The following is a 23645-nucleotide window of genomic DNA, read 5'->3' as shown; positions in this document are numbered from 1 at the left end:
AAATTCCAGTTGGCAGTGATGAAAAGTGTTGAAGAGCTGAAAGGCTAAATGTCGACCAACTTCAAATTGGCAGAGCTGGCTTCAGAGTAAATGTAAACTTTTTACTGGGTAGACGGGTATATCTGTGCCTAATGCTCCTGGTGAACTGGCCTCCGCATTTCCCTCTAAACTTTTCCTGAGTACCTATTCTGGCCTCCAGTGGTCGGATAATATTGAAAGTATTCATTTTGTTTAGGAAACAGTGTAACCCTGCTCTGGTTTGTATTTAAAGCCCGGTAACATTAAAACTACACAGAATTTTCAGGGATTTTTTTTTGTTGTTGGTCAGCTGCTCAGATGCCATCATAAGGCCATGCAATCCTGACAATAAACCCACAAATATTAAAATTAGTGTTTTCCTTTTCCCTGAAATAAACTTTCTTAGTGTTAACAATGTGTTCTTCGGCACCAAGGCAAAACTACTTTCTGACCTCTGACTTCCCTTCATATTTGTCACAGCTGATTGCTGTCAGTGTCTGATCAAGACATCCGGATGGCCAACAGGCACATGAAAAGATGCTCAACGTCACTCCTCATGAGGGAAATACAAATCAAAACCACACTCAGATATCACCTCCTGCCAGTCAGAGTGGCCAAAATGAACAAATCAGGAGACTATAGATGCTGGAGAGGATGTGGAGAAACGGGAACCCTCTTGCACTGTTGGTGGGAATGCAAACTGGTACAGCCACTCTGGAAAACAGTGTGGAGGTTCCTCAGAAAATTAAAAGTAGACCTACCCTATGACCCAGCAATAGCACTGCTAGGAATTTACCCAAGGGATACAGGAGTACTGATGCATACGGGCACTTGTACCCCAATGTTTATAGCAGCACTCTCAACAATAGCCAAATGATGGAAAGAGCTTAAATGTCCATCAACTGATCAATGGATAAAAAAAAAATTGTTGTTTATATACACAATGGAGTACTACATGGCAATGACAAAGAATGAAATATGGCCCTTTGTAGCAACGTGGATGGAACTGGAGAGTGTGATGCTAAGTGAAATAAGCCATACAGAGAAAGACAGATACCATATGATTTCACTCTTCTGTGGATCCTGAGAAACTTAACAGAAACCCAAGGGGGAGGGGAAGGAAAAAAAAAAGAGGTTAGAGTGGAAGAGAGCCAAAGCATAAGAGACTCTTCAAAACTGAGAACAAACTGAGGGTTGATGGGGGGTGGGAGGGAGGGGAGGGGGTGTGATGGGTATTGAGGAGGGCACCTTTTGGGATGAGCACTGGGTGTGGTATGGAAACCAATTTGACAATAAACTTCATATAATGAAGAAAAAAAAAGAGAATAAAAAAAAAGCACATGGCAGATTAGCTGTGCTTCTAGAGGCCAGGTGACTTCAAGAGTGTGATGTTTAGTAGGTACAAATCTATCTGTAACCTGTCATCAAGTAAAGCATCTAGGAATTGAAAGACAAAGTGAGGAGAGTAGGGGAGCAGAGGTGATTTGATGGCTGGAACATGACTGACCCCATGTCCAATGGAGCTGTTGAATGAAAAAGCACTCCGAGGCATGATTTCCCAAACTTGCCTGCTCACCGGTAAGACTTATGTGGGGCCTCTGACAGAAGTTCAGATCCCTGGGTACCGTCTTACAACCACTAAATCAGTCTTTAGGGGTGACATTTTGATAATCTTTGTTTTTAACAAGTGGAGTGGTGAGTCTTAGGGTCAGGCAAAGTGGGAAATCGCCAATTTAAAAGAGCACCGCTCCACAAGTTTAAGACTTGAATGATTTGGTATTAGGTTTCAAAAAGGCATTGGTTCTTGGAGTAAAAATTTCAGTAGAATTGAACTTTAAGAGAATTAAATCCCTGGCACCAGAGACAGAAGCCGTGACAGTTGTGGGTGTCCGGATCTGATGGTTGACCCAACAGGCATGTGCAAGCACATGTGTGAAGCAGTTGCCATGTCCTATTGGTTTTTCTCTCCCCAGATACAGGGGTGTTTTTTTTATATCTGTTGCCCCTCTCCAGTCCTAGGACCCCTCTCCTCCCCTCTCCATGGCCAGTGATGGCTCTCCCTGCCTCTGGTGACTGCCCATGTGGACCTATCCCCCTGCCCCCACGACCATATTAATGTGCCTAAAGCCCACTTTCATCAAAGTCTTTTTTTGATTAAAACAAAATGGAACAAATAACCAAAGCCACCCCAGTCCACACACACACACACACACACACACACACGACCCTCCTTCGGTGTATCCCCAGTGCCTACAGAATTAAGTACAATCCTCTACATGGTACTCAAAATCTCAGTATGGCCCCAGACATCTTCCCAGCTTGACCTCTAGCAGCTTCCCTACATGTAACACACGTGCGGCCGAAGTGGACTGACAGCCATATCCCAAACATGTGCCCGGTTTTCCTGCTCCAGTGGCCGTGGCTGGTATGTGCCCTCCTCTTCCAAGTCTGTGTCCTATGCCTGCCTGTGTTTACAGAGCCTTTCTACCTCCGCCAACTCCATCAAACTTAATATGTCCCACTTCCTCTACCACACTCCATATATAATTCTACCCTGTTTTGTCTTGTGTTTTATTATGAGCTCCATGAGAACACGGTCTATATTTTAAGAAAGCACCTTTTAATCTCTTACACTGCCAAATATGTGGGTGTACCAAAAAGACTGCAGCCATGTGACCAGAATCATGTGGCCATGGAGAAAAATGGTGTCTCTGTGACTTATTAGCTAAGAGACTTCTGAAGAGTTACTTAGCCTTTCTGAGCTTTTGTTCCTTTATTAGTACAGCAGTAATGATAATATCAACCCTAGAATATTGTGGTCAGGAACTGAATGTCTGTTAAAGTGTCTTTACTCAAAATAATTGCTCAGTGATGATTCATAGCTGTCCTTCCCTTCTTAATGCATATTTACTAGACTGTTTTAAGTATGCTATATAAAGCAGTAAATATTTATGGATCCACTTTTCTAGTTCCTGACTCTAGTTATTTCAAGTTGTTATACAGGTGCAAAAATCCTTTTCTTCTGTCTCCCCTACAAGGTGGTAACTTGGCCTGAAAAATATGGAAAGCACCAATTCCAAAGCCCTATCTTTTCTGGTCAGTCATGTGCATTTTTACAATAAACATTCTAAGGGCACCTGGGTGGCTCGGTTGGTTAAGCATCCGACTCTTGATTTCTGCTCAGGTCATGATCTCGTAGTTGGTGAGATCGAGCCCTGCATTAGTGCAGAGCCTGCTTGGGATCCTCTCTCCCCCATTCTCTCTACCTCTCTCTCTGCCCCTTCCTGGGGCTAGCACTCCCTCATGTATGCTCTCCCTCTCAAAATAAATAAACTTAAAAAAAATTCTACTTAAGCTGTTATTCTGGAAAACTGGAATTTCATTGGCAATCCCTGATCTAGTCGTGCACATGAGTTTCTAAAGGTAAATACCACCAACTTTAGAAGCTAGAAATATAAAGGCAGGGACATGAGTAAGAATGGTGGCACAATTCCATGACCAAGTGTCTGTGGTAGTTGGGACAAGGGCAGAGGACACCGGCAGGTAGAAGAGAGAGAACAGCCCATTGTTTAATGCTGATTAATGGCCATGTTTGTCATACTAATAAGAAACATTAACTCCTAATTTCAGTTATTATTCAAATGTGGCTGGGGCGCCTGGGTAGCTCAGTCGGTTAAGCATCCACCTCTTGGTTTCAGCTCAGATCATGATCTCAAGGTCACGAGATACAGCCCCGCGATGTCCTCTGTGCTGAGCGTGGAGCCTGCTTAAGATTCTCCCCATCTCCCTCTGCCCCTCCCCTGCTTACACACACTTGCACTATCTCTCTCTCAAAATAAAGAAACATTTTTTAAAAAGAAGAAAAAATGGGCTTTCAGAAATAGGGATAAGATATGGGCATACAGGTGTTTTACACATAGGACTTCACATCCCCAAATATAAGCTTGCTATGGAATTCTGCCATCTATTCTCAGGTTTGTCTAAACGAGCAAACAAGAAAACAAACATCAGCCAGGACAGTGCAAAAAATGGTCATCTCATTCCATCAACAAAATTTCATTTCATTCAGCAAATATTTGAGTCCCTACCAAGAGCTGGCAATGAAAGCAAGAAGAAACAAGAGACATTCTCTTCCTTTGCGAAACTCACTGCACAAGAGAGAACACAGATAAATAACCAGCTATTTTAGAATAACCCTTGTAAGAGCAATGATAAAGATGGACACGGGGGACAACGGCAACTCCAGAGGAGGCCGCCTCAGTGCAATGGCTTCCAGGGGAGAGCTCTGATGTCTGAGTAGGAATTAGCCAGGGAAGCAGAGGTGCAAGTAGTTTCCAGAAACAGAACCGTCACGAGCCAAGGCAGAGAGGTATGAGGGAGAGGACAGACTACTTCAATGTGGCAAGGGAGGACTGCCGGAGATGATGCTGGAATGTGGTCCTGAATGTAACACTGTGAGTGAATCACGTGTGCTTATGACTTTTCCCTGTTTAAAAAACAAACACACAAACAAAAAAACAAACCTTGGTTCCTTAAGTGCATGCAAAATGTACTCTGTGGAGACAAAAGTTATTTCATTTTTAGTTCTGTTTGGCTGCCTATTTTTAATAATTATACACCTTGGAGAGCATTACATGACAGAGAGACATAAATTTTGTACAAATGTCAATTACAGGTTGATCATAAATCAGGTAGCAATTACCTGCCTTTACCAGGGGATGGATAGTGGCAAAGGATGGAAAGTGCTGAACACCTGAAGATAAATCAACTCCTCTTCTGGGAGATGAGTTTATTCTTATTTGAAATCTAGGGTTATATCGGTTAAGCATCCGACTTTGGCTCAGGTCGCGATCTCGCGGTCCGTGAGTTCGAGCCCCGCGTCGGGCTCTGTGCTGACCGCTCAGAGCCTGGAGCCTGTGTCAGATTCTGTGTCTCCCTCTCTCTCTGACCCTCCCCCGTTCATGCTCTGCTTTCTCTGTCTCAAAAATAAATAAACGTTAAAAAAAATTAAAAAGAAAATAAAATCTAGGGGTATAAAGTGTCTGGACACAGCCTGGGAGGGAGGAAGTGCTATGGAGCACCTGGAGGAGCCCCTTACTGGGGAAGAACTGAATCTCATTCCCTATCTCTTTTCTCTGGCAAACTCTCCGAGACTTTCAGTGCTGCCTCACATCGTGCTGTGATCTGTCAGGGGCCTGGACAGGTCAACAGTGGAGTGGGCCTCTGGAGTCTCAGCAGTCGAGTCTGGAATCAAAGCAGGTCTGCCCCTTTTCTGGGTGCAGCAAATACGTAAGCACCACATTTAACAAGAGACAGCACTGTAGAGGGCAGCTGACTGACAGACAATTCGATTCTGTCTGAAAACACTGGGGGTTTCCACATCTGCTCTCATATACCGACTCTGGGTGTCGGAGCATCTTTTCTCCAGCCATCCCGACAAGCTCTGGACTCAGAAGGTTCCTTTGCACCAGTTAAGCAAATCATCGCTTATTAGTGACTTTAGGTAACCTCCGGGTCCTTTAGATGACTTTCATTCTTCTTTGTCCTGGATATTTTAAAATGACAGGTAAAAATATCTATTCTCAGAGCTGTAGGAGATAAAAATGTTTGCCCTGAAGGGAATGAACTCTTGATTTAGCTAAGCTTCATTTAAAAAAGTATATCTTAAATAGAAATACCAGTATTATATGAAATTAAAATCTGACAAACTGTACTATGAAACAGTCTATTTTCTCTGCTGTATTACTTTTTTTGCAGAGTTTGTTTGTTTTGTTTTTTAAACAAGGTAAACTTGGTAAACTGGACAGAATAATGAAGACACAGAAAACAAAAATGTACTTAGTCTGAGACCATGGTCACGTCCTAAGAAGAAAGTGGTTCCTATTAGCAGGCAAGAAGAGACAAATGCTATTTTTCCTTCTCAATGGGACAATAAGGAAAGTGTATCTGGGCCTAATAGACCAAAAGACGGGCAATTTCTGCCAGATCTGGGAGGATTTCTGCTTACCTATTAGTTCTTCTTTATTAACCGATTAACTGCTATTCAACACTCTAGTGCAACTGCTTCATAGAACTCAATTCATCATCGCTACAAGATGGGCATTGTTGTTAGCCCCACTTCGCAAATGAAGGAACTAAGGCTCAGAGAGGCCAAGGAACCTACTTAAGGTCACACAGATATAAAGCTGCAGAACCCCTGTAGGTCTGACTTTCTTCTGCACTTTCATACTATCTGCTCTACTTGTCTCTAGTGACCATGCAAGCTCATTAAGAAGTGAGAAACCACCTCTACGGAAAGCATTCCCAAGTGCCTCTTGCAATCCTAAACTACTTAACAAAACTTTTCTGTGGGATTTATCTATGCCTGGCCTTCCTCCCCACCCCCCCCCCCCACCGCCCCCCCTACCAACCTCTATACTTCCCCACCCTGGAAATAACAGGAATAGCAGGGACAGGAGAGAGGAAACAAGTACCTTTTCAAAGCATGCAGTTTCAAGGATGACTCACTTTGTTACCTCATTAATGAATGACTACAAAGAAGCAGAGAGAATAGCTATCTGCCCACCTCTTGACCCCCCTCATCTGACCCAACTTACTCCATGGAGTCGATGATTTTTTTTGGCTCCACAGGGCATGGATAGATGACTTCATCGATGTGCTTCAGGTTACAATTTGAAAAGGCTGTAGAGATATGTATGAAGGCTTCAAGCTTTGGCATCTGACTGGCCATAAGCAAGAGCTGCTGGGTGGCAGTGACATTAAGTTGCACGGCATGCCTGCAGAAGGTTAAGCAGAAGGAAGAACAATGAGGCAACCCAGCACCCTGCCTTGCTGGAACTGTATCTACTCCAATAACTTGCATGTCCATCTGACTTTTGTGGCTGCACCAAAGGACAGGGAAGATTGGGCGCCTGGGTGGCTCAGTCAGTTAAGTGTCTGACTTTGGCTCATATCCTGATCTCACGGTTTGTGGGTTTGAGCCCAATGTCAGGCTCTGTGCTAACAGCTCAGAGCCTGGAGCCTGCTTCAGATTCTGAGTCTCCCTCGCTCTCTTCCCCTCCCCCACTCACGCTTTCTCTCGCTCAAAAATAAATAAAACATAAAAAAAAAACAAAAACAAAAACAAAAAAGGACCATGAAGAAAAGTATGGGTCATGGCTACAGTTACGTGATGCCTGGAATGTGTTATATGTTGATTATGCATTCTGTGCACATAAATCCTATTCATAGAAGCATTGTGCATAGTGCATGTAGATATCACTTGGTTCTAAATCAGCCGGAAGGGGGGAAAATCATAATCCTATGAATTTGTAAAGGGGCTTCTCAAGCAGCCATTAAAAATATAAAAATACATAAACTGAGCCTTTGACTCAAGAAGCTGGAAAATTCAAATACATTGTAGGGGAGCAACAGTGGATATAGAATGAGAAAGATACATTTCTCTTGCAAAGGTCTGGGTCAGACATAAAAACTGATGTCAAAATCCTGAATTTTAGCTAACAGAACAAAGTTCTATACACACAATATGTGGTGACAATGAAATAGTTGATTCTAGAAGTAATATGGCTTATATAATATTAAGAACCCTATTAATCTAACTAAAAAAGAAAAACTAAATGATCTTCTATATGATTTTGAAAAGTTTAAAAATGACATTCAATACCCATTGCCAATTTATTTTTTAAAAATTCACTAAAACAAGAATAAAATGATTAAAGTATGTCTGTTTCACTTTGCTGGCTTGTATCTTGCTTCATGGTGAAAAGTTAGGAACACCCCTTTTAAAGTCAGGGCCAAGAAGGATGCTTACAGTCACTACTGCTAACTATTGTTCTGAACTTCCACCTTGTAATTAGAGAGGAAAATAAAATTGACTAACAGATACAAAAATTATAAAGACAGTCACAAAAATTGTGATCAGATTACATAATTGTGTTTCTGGAAAACAAACAAAAAAGCTAAAACAACTATCCTGGGATATGCAATAATTCATTCAGTAAGGTGTCTATTTATAAGGTTATGTAAAAGGAAAAAAAAACTGGAGAATATAATGGAAGAAAGGCACACATTCAAAGCTGAACATTTGAAAAATATGTCAAGTGAATAATAAATAAATGGGATATATAAAGAAAATTATAAAACTTCATGGAGGGTCACAAAAATTGAATAAACAATACATTATTCTTGATAGGAAGAGAAAATGGTTTAAAGATGTTAAGTTCTTCTAAATCAGTTGACATATTCAAGGTAATCCTAATCAAAATCCCAACTTTTTAAGAACTTGGGAAAATTATTCTAAGTTTAATCAAGAAGTATAAGCAGATAAGAATAGCAAGGAAAATTCTATAAAAGGTGACTGATGTGTGTATGCTTGTCTAATAACATAAAAATTACAGTAATAAAATACTGTGGTATTGGAAGAGAAAGCCTAATTAATGGAACAAAATAAAGAGCTCAACAATGGAAATTTAGTATATGAGTTCATTTTAAATAAAGAGTAAAAGCAAATCATTTAATAAATGTTGCTTAAGAAGTAGCCATCTGTTAGAATTTTTCTCAAAAGCTACTCTACATTCACACCCACACCACTTTTCTTTTTATAGAATTTTCTTATTTCTCTTTACAGGCAAATAAACTTTAAATGGGTCAAAGACTTAAACATGAATATGAAGCAATAAAAATTCTAGAAGAAATTATGAATAACTGCATAAATAATAAAAATAGTTGAGGGCAAATGATAAACTATTAAAATATTTTGGGCCTTATAAAAGACAAAAAATTAGTATGCTAAGACTTCCAAGAAGTCGTAAAATTGACAAGAGTGTTTCAATAGAAAAACAGTCAAAGAACATGAATCGGCATTTCACGAAAGAATAAAATGCCAATCAGCATTTCAGCATCTTCAACTTTTCTAATCAAAATATGCAATGGCATTTTCATTGCATTGGCAACATTAAAAATAATTAAAGGATTCTAACACCGTGCTATTCGGGTGTCAGAAATCAGCATTCATGCACACAGGGACAATTACTTCAATCACGCCTTTTTGGAAAACAATTTATCATTAACTGTTAAACATTAAACATAAACTGTTTATAACCTGGGCATTATCTGGTACATCTCTAACAATTTTACTTCTGGACATTTCCCCAAAGTAAAGCACACAAGGATTTACAAAATGCGAGCACAGAGATGTTCATTGAAGAGTTTTTTATAATAGTGAAAAATTAGAATAATCCAAATATATCCACTAAAACAGAACTGGTTAAGTATATTATATACACATACAATGGAATGTCATGTAGTCATTTGAAATTACAAAAGAATATTTATTGACAATGAAAGACATCCAAAAGTAGAATTGAGCAAATTGCTAAAACATTATCAGTATGATGCCATTATTTTTTGGCAAAGTTGGACATAAATCTATTTTATTATGGATGTGTAAAGTTGGAATGGTTATCTCTGGATGGTGAAATTTTTGGAGGAGTTTTACTCCTTTATATTTTTACTTATTGAGAATATATATATATATATATATATATTTACTTGTTTGCTTGTTTGTTTGTTTGTTTGTTTGTTTATTTATTTATTTATTTATTTATTTATTTATTTATATTTTAACAGAGACCACGAAGGAACTCACACGCACGTTCATGCGCACACATACGTACACATACAAGCTGTGAGACGAAGAATGTACCTCAGAGGATCATCAAAGCGCACAGTGGCCGCACAGTGGAAGATAATGTTCGTGCAGGAGAGAAGCTCCTGCATGTCCTCCTTGCTGATGGCGAAGTCATTCTGATTGAGATCTGCGTAGATCGCTCTGATCTTCTCATGCACATTTGGACAGACTTCTTTGACCTTTTCAAACAGCTAAAACATAAATATAAATCAATATGCAGAGAGCGGCATCACCACATTTCGCTGACTTGTTTCATGGTCATTTCCCAAACCTGGTTTTGTTTGTAATATCACTCAAAGAAGGCATTTACTCAAGAGCCATTTGTTTTACTTCATGCGATTCGGTCAGTATAGTACAATTTCCGCTCCTCTTAATTTGATAAATGTTAAAAAAAAAAAATCAGTTTTAATTACCAGTAAGGAGTATCTTTTGAACTTTTCCTGCAGGGTGAAGGAAAGGTGAAGTCATTTGTATCCCACCCCATCCTCTTTTCCCCTACAAGGCAGCTTTGTGTTCATACCTTGGTGATTGTTTCCATTTTGGGCTGGGAAATGTGCTTTTCAGCGCAAAATGACCAGCCTTTACCAAGTACCAGCAAAATCACAGGCCTTTACAAAGGAGGTCTTATGGGCACAAGTTCAAAACAACTTGGTTAACTGGCCCAGATGAACAAGATGTCTCAGCAGCACAAACATAATTAGAAAATAACAAATGAAGCAACTTTGTAATGGGTAAAACAAATAAAACTTTTATATAATCTCATTCTAATATCAATGGTAGTTATTGTCTAGTAAGACAATTACGTGAGTCTATGTACTTTTTATGGGATTTTAATTGATTTCTTAATATTCTAATTTATTTATAAAGGGAAAAGGAATGAGCACTGGCAGTTTTAGCTTTTATTACAATTACTCAGATGGAACAGTCTCTCCTTTCCCCTCCACACAGAAGTCCTGAGGTTAAATTGGTATTTCCCATTTTCTCAGCAAACACAATTTTAATAAAATGGTCTTTGCTTCAACTATTCTGTTAAAATGAAATTTTACTGTAGAATTGGTATGGTATGTGAACAGTGAGGAAAAGTAAAGCTGAATGTTTTAAAAGGTTAGGAGCAGAGAAAATTAGTCTGTGGTTTTAATCATAATACAGTAGCAGAGACTGCCCTCTGTTTTTCTTCAATCCAAAAGAATGTTTTCAGGATCATCTTTGATCCTGAGTAGCAGGTTTCTTCTCTCCATTAGAGATCTACCCTAAGCTTTTTAAATTGAATAGTAAGAAGTTAATCTTAGGTAGTCAGAGGAATCATGTCTCATCTGAATCAGGCAAGACCACGTTCAGTTTTCTAGGTGTGCAAGATGGTTTGGCATTGATCTAGCTGCATTTCAGGGACGAGAGGCAAAAAAACAAAAACAAAAACAAAAAAACAAAAAAAACCTTCCAGGCTGCTCCGCCATCTTGGTCTCTCCTCAGGCATGACCATGTTCATTTGCCCTTCTGGGAATCCAGTGAAGGTGACCAGGGAAGGAAGTCAAATTCATGCACTGGTGTGGCAAGTTAATAAACTCCTATCTTTGACCTACCGTCTTCCTGCACTGCAGGATCAGCCTTTTCAGTAGGGTGTTAACTACACTTCTGAAAAGAATTTGGAAGTTAAATCACTCCTCAATGCTTTTTCTGACATTGGGATTGATGTGTCTAAGGGACCTTCTCAATAAAAGTCATTCTAGTTCTTCCAGAAAAGTTTTTAACAGCTTTTCTAATCCTGATGAATCATATGCATGTTAAATACTGTTTTTCACAATCAAACGCTTTCCTTCTTATAGTCCATGTTACTCATACAACGAATTGGGTATCTGGGGATAAATTTACCTAAAATTCACACAATTCCCCCCCTTTTAATAAATGGATTTGTAGAAGGCTCTTTTTTGAGTCTACATGACAGATTTCATTCACAAGAAATTGATTCAGGGTTTCTGTGGAGTCTTTGACTTTGGCCTGTGTTGACTTCTGGCTACATAAGAGTATTAGGTGGAAAATGACTTCTGTGTCCATCCTTCCCGCAGTGGGGTTCCTCACACATGATGTAAGCTACCACACATAGATTTTCCTTTGCCTTCACTTTTATGACTTTAAAAGCAGAGAATACTGTTATGCCAATATTGTACTTTCAGACCACCTGTGCAATGTCAAAATACCACATTTACCACATTATTATTTTAGGAGATAATTACTATTACAGGAGATAGTGTTCCAATCTATATTCTATTTATTAATTTACATTTATGAGAGGGCATATCTGAGTGAACACAGTGTAATTTATTTTTTAAAATATCTAAGTTTTCTAATCCAGATGGCATTTATTATGGTTAATTGGAATAAATCAGTGAATTGGCTGCATCAGTTCAAACCATAGTGCTAAGTGAGGGTCACATTTTACGATATCCAGGCCCAAGAATACGACTGGTCTCATCTGGACTCTCACCGTTTTGCTACAGCCTCTAACAAAACAATACTTAAATAGAGTGATGAGATTACAGCCAACTGCCATCCAACAGGTCAGTGCTTTTCATAGTGTTATCCACAAGTGAACTGCATTGAAATCACCAGAATACATGTTAAAAATGCATATCTCCAGAGCCCATCCCACACCCACTAAATACAAAATGACGGGGGCACACCAGGAGTTTGATTTCACGTCAAGTTCCCTGGCTGACTTTAACTGATCCCAAGAAAAGAACTTCTTCGGCTGGGGCGTTAACATGGATAATTGCTGGTGAACAATAGTGTATGACTCATCTTCCTTTATAATTGTCCAGACCAGTTACAGGGCATCAGTGGTTTTCAACCTGTGTAGGCCTAAGAGAAATCTAGGCACCGGTTAAGAATGACTTCCTTACTCTATGCTCAGAGATCCTGACTCAATAGGTTTGGCATGCAACCCAGGAAGCTGTATTTCTTAACCAGCTCCACCGACAGGTCTGATATCTAGGTACCATACTTGGTGAAAATTAGTTTTGAAAGTTTGTGTCCATTTTTAAAGTCAGGGGCTTAAATTACCCCCTCTGGTTGGTAAATTCCTTGATTCTTGTTTGTTTCTTTATGCTTGACTGCACCCAGTTCATTGAAAAGACTCAAATGTTGCTTGTTAAATTGAAATGAATTACTGTAAGAACAGTAACAGAACCATGAATGGGAGCTAAATTCCTGAAATCCTTTGGTTACCAGCTCTTTTGTGTTGGTGGGATGAAAGACAGAGGACAACTACTACAAGTAGGAGGAACAAAGTGTTCCCTTGGGTCCTCTGCATTGACTGCAAATGTGGCTGGAAAGGATCAGCATAGAACCTTTGCTTTCGTAATAATGACAAAACCGGAGGACAGAGGAAATGTTGCAAATGGGTCCTCAGTGGACACCAGCTCTTCTGAAAGTTTCTTTTGCTGATGTGAGACATTCACTAAAGGTAAGAAAAAAAAAACAGATGGAACAAAAATGAGCGAAGAAAAGAAATCTTAAAAATTTCACTGAAGATCCACCAATAAGGAACTTCATATAATTATTTTAGGTTCTAAGAGTTTATCATATTCCTTCTCATATATATTTTATTTAACGGCACAGGAGTGAGAAGGTAAAGAGCAAGTAATTACCTGCCATATATGAAAACTCAAGCAGAGGACTGCTGTGTTTCCATTTTCTCAAACCCTTTTCTTGACAAAGGCAGGACACTTCTGTGGTCACTGGAAGAGCACAGCTGAGAGGCGATCTAACCATTTCAAACTGATAACAAAGCTACACATTTCTCTTGGAAAGTGTAGGAGTGTTCTATTGATTCGATGTTACACAGACAAGTATTTCTCTCTCTTAATTTGTTTTAAACACAAGAGATTATTCCATTTATGGCAATAGTTACTGACAGCCCAGAGGCAAGAGAGAAACTGCAAATCCGAAATGAGAAAATTCAGCAGAAAGAAGACAAGAGACATTTTCTGGATTCAATAATCTCCTTGGGTAGGACATCTGTAGGCAGACACTACAACTCTGTTTTTATTAGAAGCAGGAATTGAACAAGGGGTGGGGGTGGGGGCATGACATTTATGTTATGCTTTTGAAACAATGTAGATGTCATGAACTTGGATTTCTACAATCAACTTTGTTACCCACATGACCTGACTTTGGAGATATCCACAGGGGATTCAGTTGCTACTTCCCAGGGGAACGTGGAAAGTCATAATATCTTTAATAATCATGAGAATCTTTGATCTTTATTCAATGTACTGACTCCCTCTTTTCAGATATAACTATGTTATTTAGTTCCAGTAGCCCACAAAATTTGCCTACTATTTTTAATTGGGGGAAAAAAGGTAAGGTCCCTTAACCTAAAGGGCAATCTCTGTGGAGCACCAGGGGTCCAAAGCAGAAAACAGCTTACAACATTTTTGGGAGAAATTTTGGAATGCTGTGTAAGGGCAAATCAACAGATTCTGCAAGTTAGCTCTTGAACAAGAAAGACTTACAAAGAAAGGATATAATCTAAGTTGAAAACAGTTAAACACAAATAAGTACAAGTAAACTAAGGCAGAAACTATCATGAAAATTTACAAAATGTTAAGATTTTGCTAGTTCACGAATAACTCTCATAAGATATAAAGGATTAACGTAGAAGTTTTTATTACCTCAGCAAGGACCATTTCTACAGGACCATAAAGCAGTATGGTACAGCAGTGTGGTTACTGAACTTTGGCATGCAGCTGGGTTAACTAGAAAGTTGTTTAAAAAAACAAAAAACAAAGCCCTAGGTGTCCTGAACCTGGAGATTCTAACTCAGTTCTGAGTTGAAGCTTGTGTGTCTGTACTTTGAAAAAGTTCTCCAGTGAGTCTGATATACACTGTAGGTAAGAGCCCCTGGCATACTAGAAAGATCTCAGGCTCTTTGGAGTCAGGAAGGCCTGGGTTTGAATCCTACTGCTGCCATTTATTAGCTGTGTGACTGAGGCAAGTTACTCACTTCTTGTGGCCTCAGTGTTTTTATTTGCATATTCATCTAAAATGCTAATTGTTAAACTATATCATTCTGTGTTCTCAGAGAACTAATGATTCAGCATATATTCTGCTATTCTTTAATTTTTTTTTCAACGTTTATTTATTTTTGGGACAGAGAGAGACAGAGCATGAACGGGGGAGGGGCAGAGAGAGAGGGAGACACAGAATCGGAAACAGGCTCCAGGCTCTGAGCCATCAGCCCAGAGCCTGACGCGGGGCTCGAACTCAGGGACTGCGAGATCGTGACCTGGCTGAAGTCAGACGCTTAACCGACTGCGCCACCCAGGCGCCCCTATTCTGCTATTCTTAAAAGCAATTTTGCATTAAAATTTTTTAATTCACTTTGCATAAAAATCTATGATAAACACCAAAGATGACACAGTGGTCAGTCTATCATCTTGTTGTTTTGTGCCCCCAAGGTAATTTTCACAGAATTCCTTGAGAATAAGTACACGGACCAAAGAGGAGGTAGGGTGGCTAGGAAGATGGAAACCAATCTTTTTTTTTTTTTGCTTTTTTTTTTTAAAGTTTATTTATTTATTTTGAGAGAGAGACAGAGATAGAGTGAGTGGGGGAAGGGCAGAGAGGGAGGGAGAGAGAGAATTCCAAGTAGGCTCCACACTGACAGTGCAGGGCTCAAACTCATGAACCATGAGATCAAGACATGAGCCAAAACCAAGAGTGGAACGATTAACCGACTGAGTCAGCCAGGCGCTCCGATGGAAACTAATCTTAAAATTACTTCCACTCTCTACAGAATTGGTGGCATCTCTGCATTCTCCAGGCTAACGGATGGGTAAAGTGGTGATACTAATCCAGAGGTGGCCATGGTTTTCCCTTCCTAATGAAGTGGTCATCATTGGGAAGTATAATGCCTGGAGAGCAAGGCTTACTGCCAAGACAACCAGGGCTTGGAGGATGCAGTTTCTTGGGGAGGCAATGCAATGTGGTGGGGAAGGTGTAAGCTTTACAGGTAAGAGAACAGTGTTTAAAATCTGTGTTACTTCCTTGGGATTTCCTTAGATAGGCGACAACCTTTCTTGGATTAGTTTGTCATCTGTGAAGTAGCAAGAAAGCATTCCACAGAGTTGTGTGAGGGTCAGATAGGGTCAGGAAAGTCAGATGCCTAGCATAGTACTTGCTACTTCAGTTCTTGATAATAGGAAAACTCCATTTCCACATATACAATAATACTCAGTTTTCAAGAGCTGCTAATCAGGCGGCTCTGTGTGTGTGTGTGTGTGTGTGTGTGTGTGTGTGTGTATTTGCTGGGTCGTCGAAAGGTTTCTGATTATACCATGTGATCCGGATACCTCTGCAAACTGAATGTATTCCAGAGTCAAGTTGAATCTTGTGGCTTGATGACTTTTTGAGTGAAATGAGTATGGGCAATTTGAAGCTTTTAAGAAAGAGACCTGATATCACTGGAAGAAATTGAAAAAGAAGGAAAGAAGTTGGATGTGTGAAATCATGCCAGAGATTGAATTACCTAGTAAATTGTATTGCAAAAGAAAATAAGAGATTGGGAAAATAAATTGCTTCTGCTTCTGGGACTGTTATTATATCCCCAGGACTAAATCAATTTCTTTAATTTTTTTTTTTTTCTTAAGAGAAAGGAAATGACCCACAGGGGGTTGGCTTAACATGCTTCAACTAATCTGAGTTGAGTAACTGTCAGACTGAAGGCCATTTACACTCTTTTAAAACTGTGTATTTGTTAATCATGGGAAATTTAAATTCCTGGCAAGATTATATTCTAATTGTCCTAAGTTCATAGAATCCTCTTGCTTTTTGTGGGATGGTTTCTCAGGAAAAATAAAATCTAGTAACGGAACAAAACTGGCTTTGGGAATTTAAAATACAAACTTCTGTTTCCAATTGCCTTTGCCTTATATAGAGATTTAACAGAACCATTAATGCCAATCAGAAATTCATTTTTGAAAGTTGGGAACAAGCAGATCTTACACAGGGTAGCCTTGAACCAAGCATGAAAACGCCTTTTTTCCTCATGAAAAAGTCTTTGAAAATTAACAAGGAACTTCTACGCAAAATGAAATGAACATTTCTGTTGAGTGTTTCTTAATACTTAACAACGTCAGATTGTTGGCTTCTTTTGCAGGTGTTACTTGATTCAAAGTTAATTTGTTTAAATGCATTATTTTTCCTCTCAAGGATTATTTTGTCTAATGCCTTCTAGAAACTACCAAACAGTGATAGTTTGTGAAAGGAGTCAATAAACTATTTCATAAAATGTTACGGTCTCCCATTGTCTTAAACCTGGTTAGTTCTGTGAACTGAGAGCCCAGTGTGTGACCTTGTATGATACATTAACCACAGCTCTCCAGGGTATTTCAGAGTTGATTTATCTCATGGGCAAATAAGAGCTTATTGAGTAATTCACATTTTTCCAGAGAAGTTGACTTGAAGTATCCAGTGCAACCTGCCAAGCCCTACCTTTGTTTAAAAATCCACTTCGTAGTGACATTGTACAAGATAGTCCTGCCCTGGAAACCTTGAGCTTTGCCTGGTCTTCTCGGAGGATTAAAAAACCCAGCATCTAAATCCAGCATAATGTTATTATGTTCAGATGATTCTACACCCAGCATAATCTCATGGCAACCTTTCCCTTTTTTGATTACTATAGTTTAATAGGAGAAGCCCAAACTTTCTACAGATTCTCTCAATAAAACATTTTTTAGATACTAACCTCTCAATCACTCTTAATTAACTACCTCTTAATATAATTCAACTACCTGGGGTTTTATTTTTCAAATACGGACATTGTCTCCTTGATGTTTTCTTAAACAGTTATTAGGAATAGATTACAACCGATTTAAGACCCTAAATTGGTATAAGTAGGACATGATTGTTGTAAAAAGGAACACATCTTTAAGGCACTAAAGACCCTCAAAACACATTTCTTGGAACTTGATAACTGAATGAGTTATTGGCAACCCATTATCTGCTGTAGTGGGGAAAAGCCATGTCTTGTTAAGCAAAGCCATATTCAAGATAGCAAAATAGATAAAATACCAATTTCTCTATCTAAAATTGTTTTTGCTACAGTGAAAAGCTGGTTTGTTGAAAAATGAATACATTTTTCATAAGTAAGAACTAAGCGGCCAGCATGGGAGCCCTGGGGACCCATGATTTGAACAGCACGGGTCTGTGATGAGCATATTCACATTTCAGCACATGGTATCTGGCTTTTTTTCCTTAGATGTTTCTCAGATTTTATGAAATAAACTAGAAGATTAAAAAAATAATAATGCTAGAATCATATTTCTAATACAAATCAAATCAAATTATTTAATTTGGATAAACAGTTTCAAAACTCACAATCAACTGAACTTATATCTGATGACCTAGTTTTGGAAATTCGTGATTGCCATGCTGCCTTGCTTATTGGCTTTTTTAAAAAGTGGGTGTTTCCTCCCCCACTATAAATGTGAAACATGTTCATTGTTACTGTATTTGCAAGACTTTGGGAAAATATTCCTGCTCTCATTTGTTCACTATGAAAGAGGGTGCCTTCTGCCTTACCATAAAAGTAAACATGCTCATGATGACTGTAATTTGAAAAGTTGGAAGCGCCAAAAAATAGAATTAATTCAAGATCCTACCAGCATTTAAGGACGTTTGTTGAGGTGATACTGAATATGGTTTTGCATGACTTTTTTTGCACTCAATATATGAGAAGTGTTTTCTCATGTCATTTAATAGTTTATAAAATATGACCTTTAATGCCTACATACTAGTCTAACAAATGTATGTATTGTTGTTTACATTATCATTCCTCGACTGTGGAACATTCAGATTGATTCTAGTTTTTGCTACAATAAATCATACTACAATAATATGTTGGTACAATATTTGTGTGTCTCTGGTTGTTTTCTTAGAGTGCCAGCTTAATTGTCTTTGTGAGAAAGTCTTCAAGAATCTGCCATCAATTCAGATATCTTTCCCTCTATTGATATAGAGCACTTCCCTTAAGTGCTCTGAAAATACTTCAGAAACTTAGTTATATATAAGAAACTGGTCTGTTCTGATTCATGAGCCCCACTTCCATGTGGCCAAAGGATGAAAAACAACCTTTTTTCCAAAGCATTTCCCACTTAATTGTTTCCCTCTGAAAGCACGGAACCAGGAAGCGAGAGGTGGTATCTGTCCATACAATGAAAGGAAAGAGATGAATCAGATGCATGAATTTTGATAGATACAACAGATGTTCTCTTGACTATATTTCCTGGGGACATAGTGGGAATCAAAGGCAAACTGATAACATTTTAATTTATTATGTCTTAAAGAAAAACTTCCATGGGCACCTGAGTGGCTCAGTCATTTGAATGTCCAACTCTTGATTTTAGCCTGGGTCATTAAACCAAGGTCATGGGATTGAGCCCTGTGTGGGGCTCTGAGCTATGCATGGAGCCTACTCAAGATTCATTCTCTCTCTCTCTTTCTCTCTCTCCCTCTCCCCAACTCATGCTCTTTCTCTAAAAAAAAAAAAAAAAAAAATTAAGAAAAATTAAGAAAAGACATACTTCCAAGCCTAACTTACCTGATATGACATAACATACCTTTATCTACCTTTTAAGAATACCGTTGTACTTTGAGGGGCGCCTGGGTGGCTCAGTCAGTTAGGTCCCTGACTTCGGCTCAGGTCATGTCTCACAGTTCGTGAGATCGAGCCCCACGTCAGGCTCTGTGCTGACAGCTCAGAGCCTGGAGCCTGCTTCGGATTCTGTGTCTCCCTCTCTCTGCCCACCCCCACTTGCTCTCTGTCTCTCAAAACTGAATAAACATTAAAAAATTAAAAAAAAAAAAAGAATACCGTTGTACTTTAAGATGAATTAGAATTTATACATTGCTATGTGTGAATGACGAGAAATATTGCTTAAAAATGATACCAGGCCTCACTTAGGAATAAGGTATGATTGCATTTAAAGCACCCTGTCTATGTCAAAATAAAGTTAAGTGACAGAATAGAAACTGGGTCTTGATTTGTGGATGATATTTAATAAATATTTGCAGAATCAGAAGCCTATCAGAAGAAACACTAACCCAGATAGTAAAGTTCTTCTGAGTAAAAACCAGGAGCAAGAGTGGCCATACAATAGAACTAAAGTTTGGCCTGGACTCAGACAAGACCACTGAGAAACTAGAATGCATTAAACTTGTTCATTCAACAAATTTGGTTGATTACCTACCAAGTGGACAGTGATAACACATGAGAGTAATGACAATGGAAAGGTCTTAGACTTAAAATTTAGAGGGAAAAGTTGGGGTAATAAATGTGTTATTAGTTTTGGCTAATCCAATACACTTGAGAAAATGGTGTATTATCTGCCATACATAAGACTCTTTTACTCCTACTGGATTTGACATTAGGAGATCATAAAAGCAGACAGAATTATTAGGAAATCAAAGGCTTATGGGCATATTCCCTGAAGTATAACCCTATCTTGGAAAGTTGATTGTGGCAGCCCACATATTTGGAATAACCAACTTGCACCTTCCCCCCAAATTCTAACCAAATAGAAGAAAACTAGAATTCATATGGAATATTCTCACTTTTAAAATATGATGCTACAAAAATGTTAAACTACATTATTCCCCTTTTAGGTAGAAGCCCAAGATCTGTCCATTCTGCATGCTTGTATCTGACCACGTACATCAAAAATTTATGAAAGAATAATGAATGCCTTTGCTACAAAACCAGAAATAGCTAGAAACTTAAGAAGACTTTTCCATGTGCCAATCTCTTGAGCATTTTGATGCTACAGTAATTGTTTCCTTTTAAAACACTCATTTATACATATCTTCAGTAGTTTCACTTTACAACAGCAAAGGCTTCTTTAGGGAAAGGACAAAACTTTAATTAAGAAAAGAAAAATATTTTTATTCTGAGGGTGAATTTAGGAGACTGTGTGAAGACAGTCTTAGCAAAGGGGTGGGTATGTGAGCCTGACTGTTTACAGAAAGCTAACTTTGTATGCTGGACTTGATACTACTGGGACTATCCTGAAAGATATGGGGAACAGGTTTAAAAATTTCAACTGGAAGACATCTATGGGACTAGAAATGGAGACTTCTAAGCATTCAGGGATTCAGCAAATGGCTGCTGGTTGGTTTTTTCTTGGTTTTCAATGACAACTAACCTCCAGTTTAGTTATCTCTGCATTGGAGATGACCAATTGATGGCTATGTTTTAGATTAGTGAATGTCAAAAGCTGATTATTTTATGCTTTACATTAACAAAACCCATAGAGAAATTCTACTTCACCTTTTTAACCCACAAGTCAGCTTTGGTTTCTCTGCACCTTAATTGAGTTGTGATTGATTACACTCCCAATTCAAGATCCTCCCCAAGATTATTCAGAATTCTCAGGTGGCTAATTTTTCATTGTTGTTTCTGCTCTTGCTTTTTCTCTAACTCAGTGATGCACTAAGATTATTTTATAAAAACATATTTTGCCTAACACATTTAGATATTCTGTATCAGAATGTATTTTGCTGATCCTCTATTCCATGAGTTGGCAGAGTTCTTCCATAAGGGGAAAATGTAGTATGATTTCTGTTTCAATTACTCAACTAAACTCATTACAATCACAGATCCCACAATTAATTTCCCATCTTCATCAGCTGAGTGCTGTTTTATTACCATTATTTAAAATAGCGGAATCATCCAGCTTTCAGAAGACAAAAAAAGGCCTTCAACTGGAGTGCCATCCCCTAAAAGATAAAGCTCAAGCTTCCATATTTGAATAGTAATATTAAAAACTAATAATTGCCAAGTTCTCACCCTGGTCCAGGCACTATTCTAAGTGTCTTTCCTGTATTAGCTCACTGACATCTCACAACAGTGTAGAAGACAATAGCCATTAGTATCCTTATTTGGGTTACTCAGGCTCAGTTATGTAAAGGCACACTGCTTGGTGGGGAGAGGACACCAACTCAGGTCTGTGTCACTCCTGAGACCAGGCTCTTCTCAGGATGCTTGCTTCCTAATATCCATTCTTCTGGGTCTTGAGAAGTATCTAAATTATCATTCAGATGTTCTCCATTCTCCAAGTAGCCACTGTGCCTCAGGAGAAGATGGTCTCACCCCAGCCCGGGGGAAACACTTACTTATCTAAGTGAACTCTTACCCTCTGCTCAGTGGTTAGCTTAGATCTGGAGTTTCTGAATAAATCAGTATATGTCATACCACATGTGATAGGGGTTGGTCCAGAAATTGACATATAACCTACCCCAGGTTGGTAAGATATAAGGGGAAATACGAGGTTTTCCAGAAAAGAGGTTTCATCAATCTTGAAAGAGAGTTTCAGAGGGAGCCAGCCTCTCTTTATCCAAAGGCTGTCATATATATATGTATATGTATATGTATATGTATATGTATATGTATATGTATATGTACATATACATATATATGTATACACACACACACACACACACACACATGAATCTTGCAATGATAACAACCATCTTATTCATAACTGGAATAAAACTAGAACAAAATGGCAGAGCTGAGAGATTCACAGACCAAGGTGGCCAGAGCTCCAGCCCACTGCCCATGACTGTGGTCCTGGAGTTTCCCATTGTATAATCAATATATCATCTTTGTTTTCTAAGCCGGTTTCAATCGAGTTTTCTTCCAACTGAAAGTGAGCTAACTAAAACAATTGTGTGTAGTCTTTCAGAATCTGGCCTGAACTAGCATGCCTTTCTAGTTCTTAAAAACTCACTTGTTTGGGGCTAAGCAAGTCACCCAGAGGTTCTCAAATATACCATACCAGCCATCCATTTGCAGGTGTGGTTCTTCCTGCTTAGACTGCCCTTTGGTTTCCTCTCTCTGGAGAACTTGTGTTGCATTGTAATCATGTTTTACATGACTATCTCCAACACTTGACTTGGCCATGTCATTTTTGTCTTCATATCCTTAGTGCCTAGCATACATGTGACACATAAGCAAGCACTTCAGTAAGTGTAGAGTTAATAAAAATGAGGGGCAGCTTGAAAATCTTAATCACAGCATGGTCCTTCCATACAAGACACTCAATCATCTAAATGAATGCTGTCTAAAACTCTGTGATTATAGAAATGTTCTATACCTGTACAGTAAAGCAGCCAGCAGCACACGTAGCTATTGAGCACTGAAATATGGCTACTATGATTGAAAACTGAATTTTAAAGTTCACTATTTAATTAATTTGAATTTAAATAGCCACATACTCTAAGTCAAAACAAAAAACAAAACAAAAAAATTAATATGATCTGGAAGGGGTTTTTTTTTGTGCAAAAGGAGTGTATTCACATATTTTAAAAATGTAATCTTAAGGTTTGTCTTTCTTTTGAATTTTTAGTTTCAAAATGAATATAAGCAATAATACCTTATATGTCACAGTCAGTAATAAGGATTGGGCTGTCTCTTCCCTGCACACAGCATTCTTGACAGCCAATCAGCAAGAGCATCCTCATATTCTGAGGCAAGAATTCATGATTTTTGTAGTGGAAACTTTTCAGTTTTTGAATGCCCAGAAATAAAATAAAGCACATCATTTTTCCCCCTATGGAAAATCTTTTTGTAGGTATCAAATTCCACATAGCCAAGAAAATGGGTCTTTGCATAACTAAAGCCTGTTTTCTTTAACATTTATTTAGTTTTGAGAGACAGAGAGAGATAGAGTGTGAGCAAGGGAGGGGCAGAGACAGAGAGAGACACACAGTCTGAAGCAAGCTCCAGGCTCTGAGCTGTTAGCACAGAGCCTGACATGAGGCTTGAACTCACAAACTGCAAGATCATGCCCTGACCCAGAGTTGGACATTTACCCAACTGAGTCACCCAAGCACCCCTCCAAAGGCTTGTTTTCAATAAGTGATAGAATCTGTTCTTTTTAGC

The 23645-nt window shown here is 38.7% G+C and overlaps 1 protein-coding gene across 3 annotated transcripts in view; it reads right to left on the bottom strand.

Moving 5' to 3' along the window:
• FAR2 (fatty acyl-CoA reductase 2) overlaps positions 1-23645 on the bottom strand; it is a 152781-nt gene that overhangs the window by 21978 nt on the left and 107158 nt on the right. For all 3 annotated transcript variants that reach the window (XM_027035833.2, XM_053226096.1, XM_027035831.2), the window contains 2 exons: positions 9722-9897; positions 6615-6794 (listed from right to left, as the gene is read on the bottom strand). In XM_027035833.2, coding sequence (XP_026891634.1) covers positions 6615-6794; positions 9722-9897 — 356 coding nt within the window. The remainder of the gene's footprint in view (positions 1-6614; positions 6795-9721; positions 9898-23645) is intronic.

Source organism: Acinonyx jubatus, chromosome B4, assembly GCF_027475565.1.
Source record: "Acinonyx jubatus isolate Ajub_Pintada_27869175 chromosome B4, VMU_Ajub_asm_v1.0, whole genome shotgun sequence".
In the NCBI taxonomy this organism is placed as follows: domain Eukaryota; kingdom Metazoa; phylum Chordata; class Mammalia; order Carnivora; family Felidae; genus Acinonyx; species Acinonyx jubatus.
The sequence above is the reverse complement of the archived record's forward strand: the minus strand, read 5'-3'. Positions and strand labels throughout refer to the sequence as shown.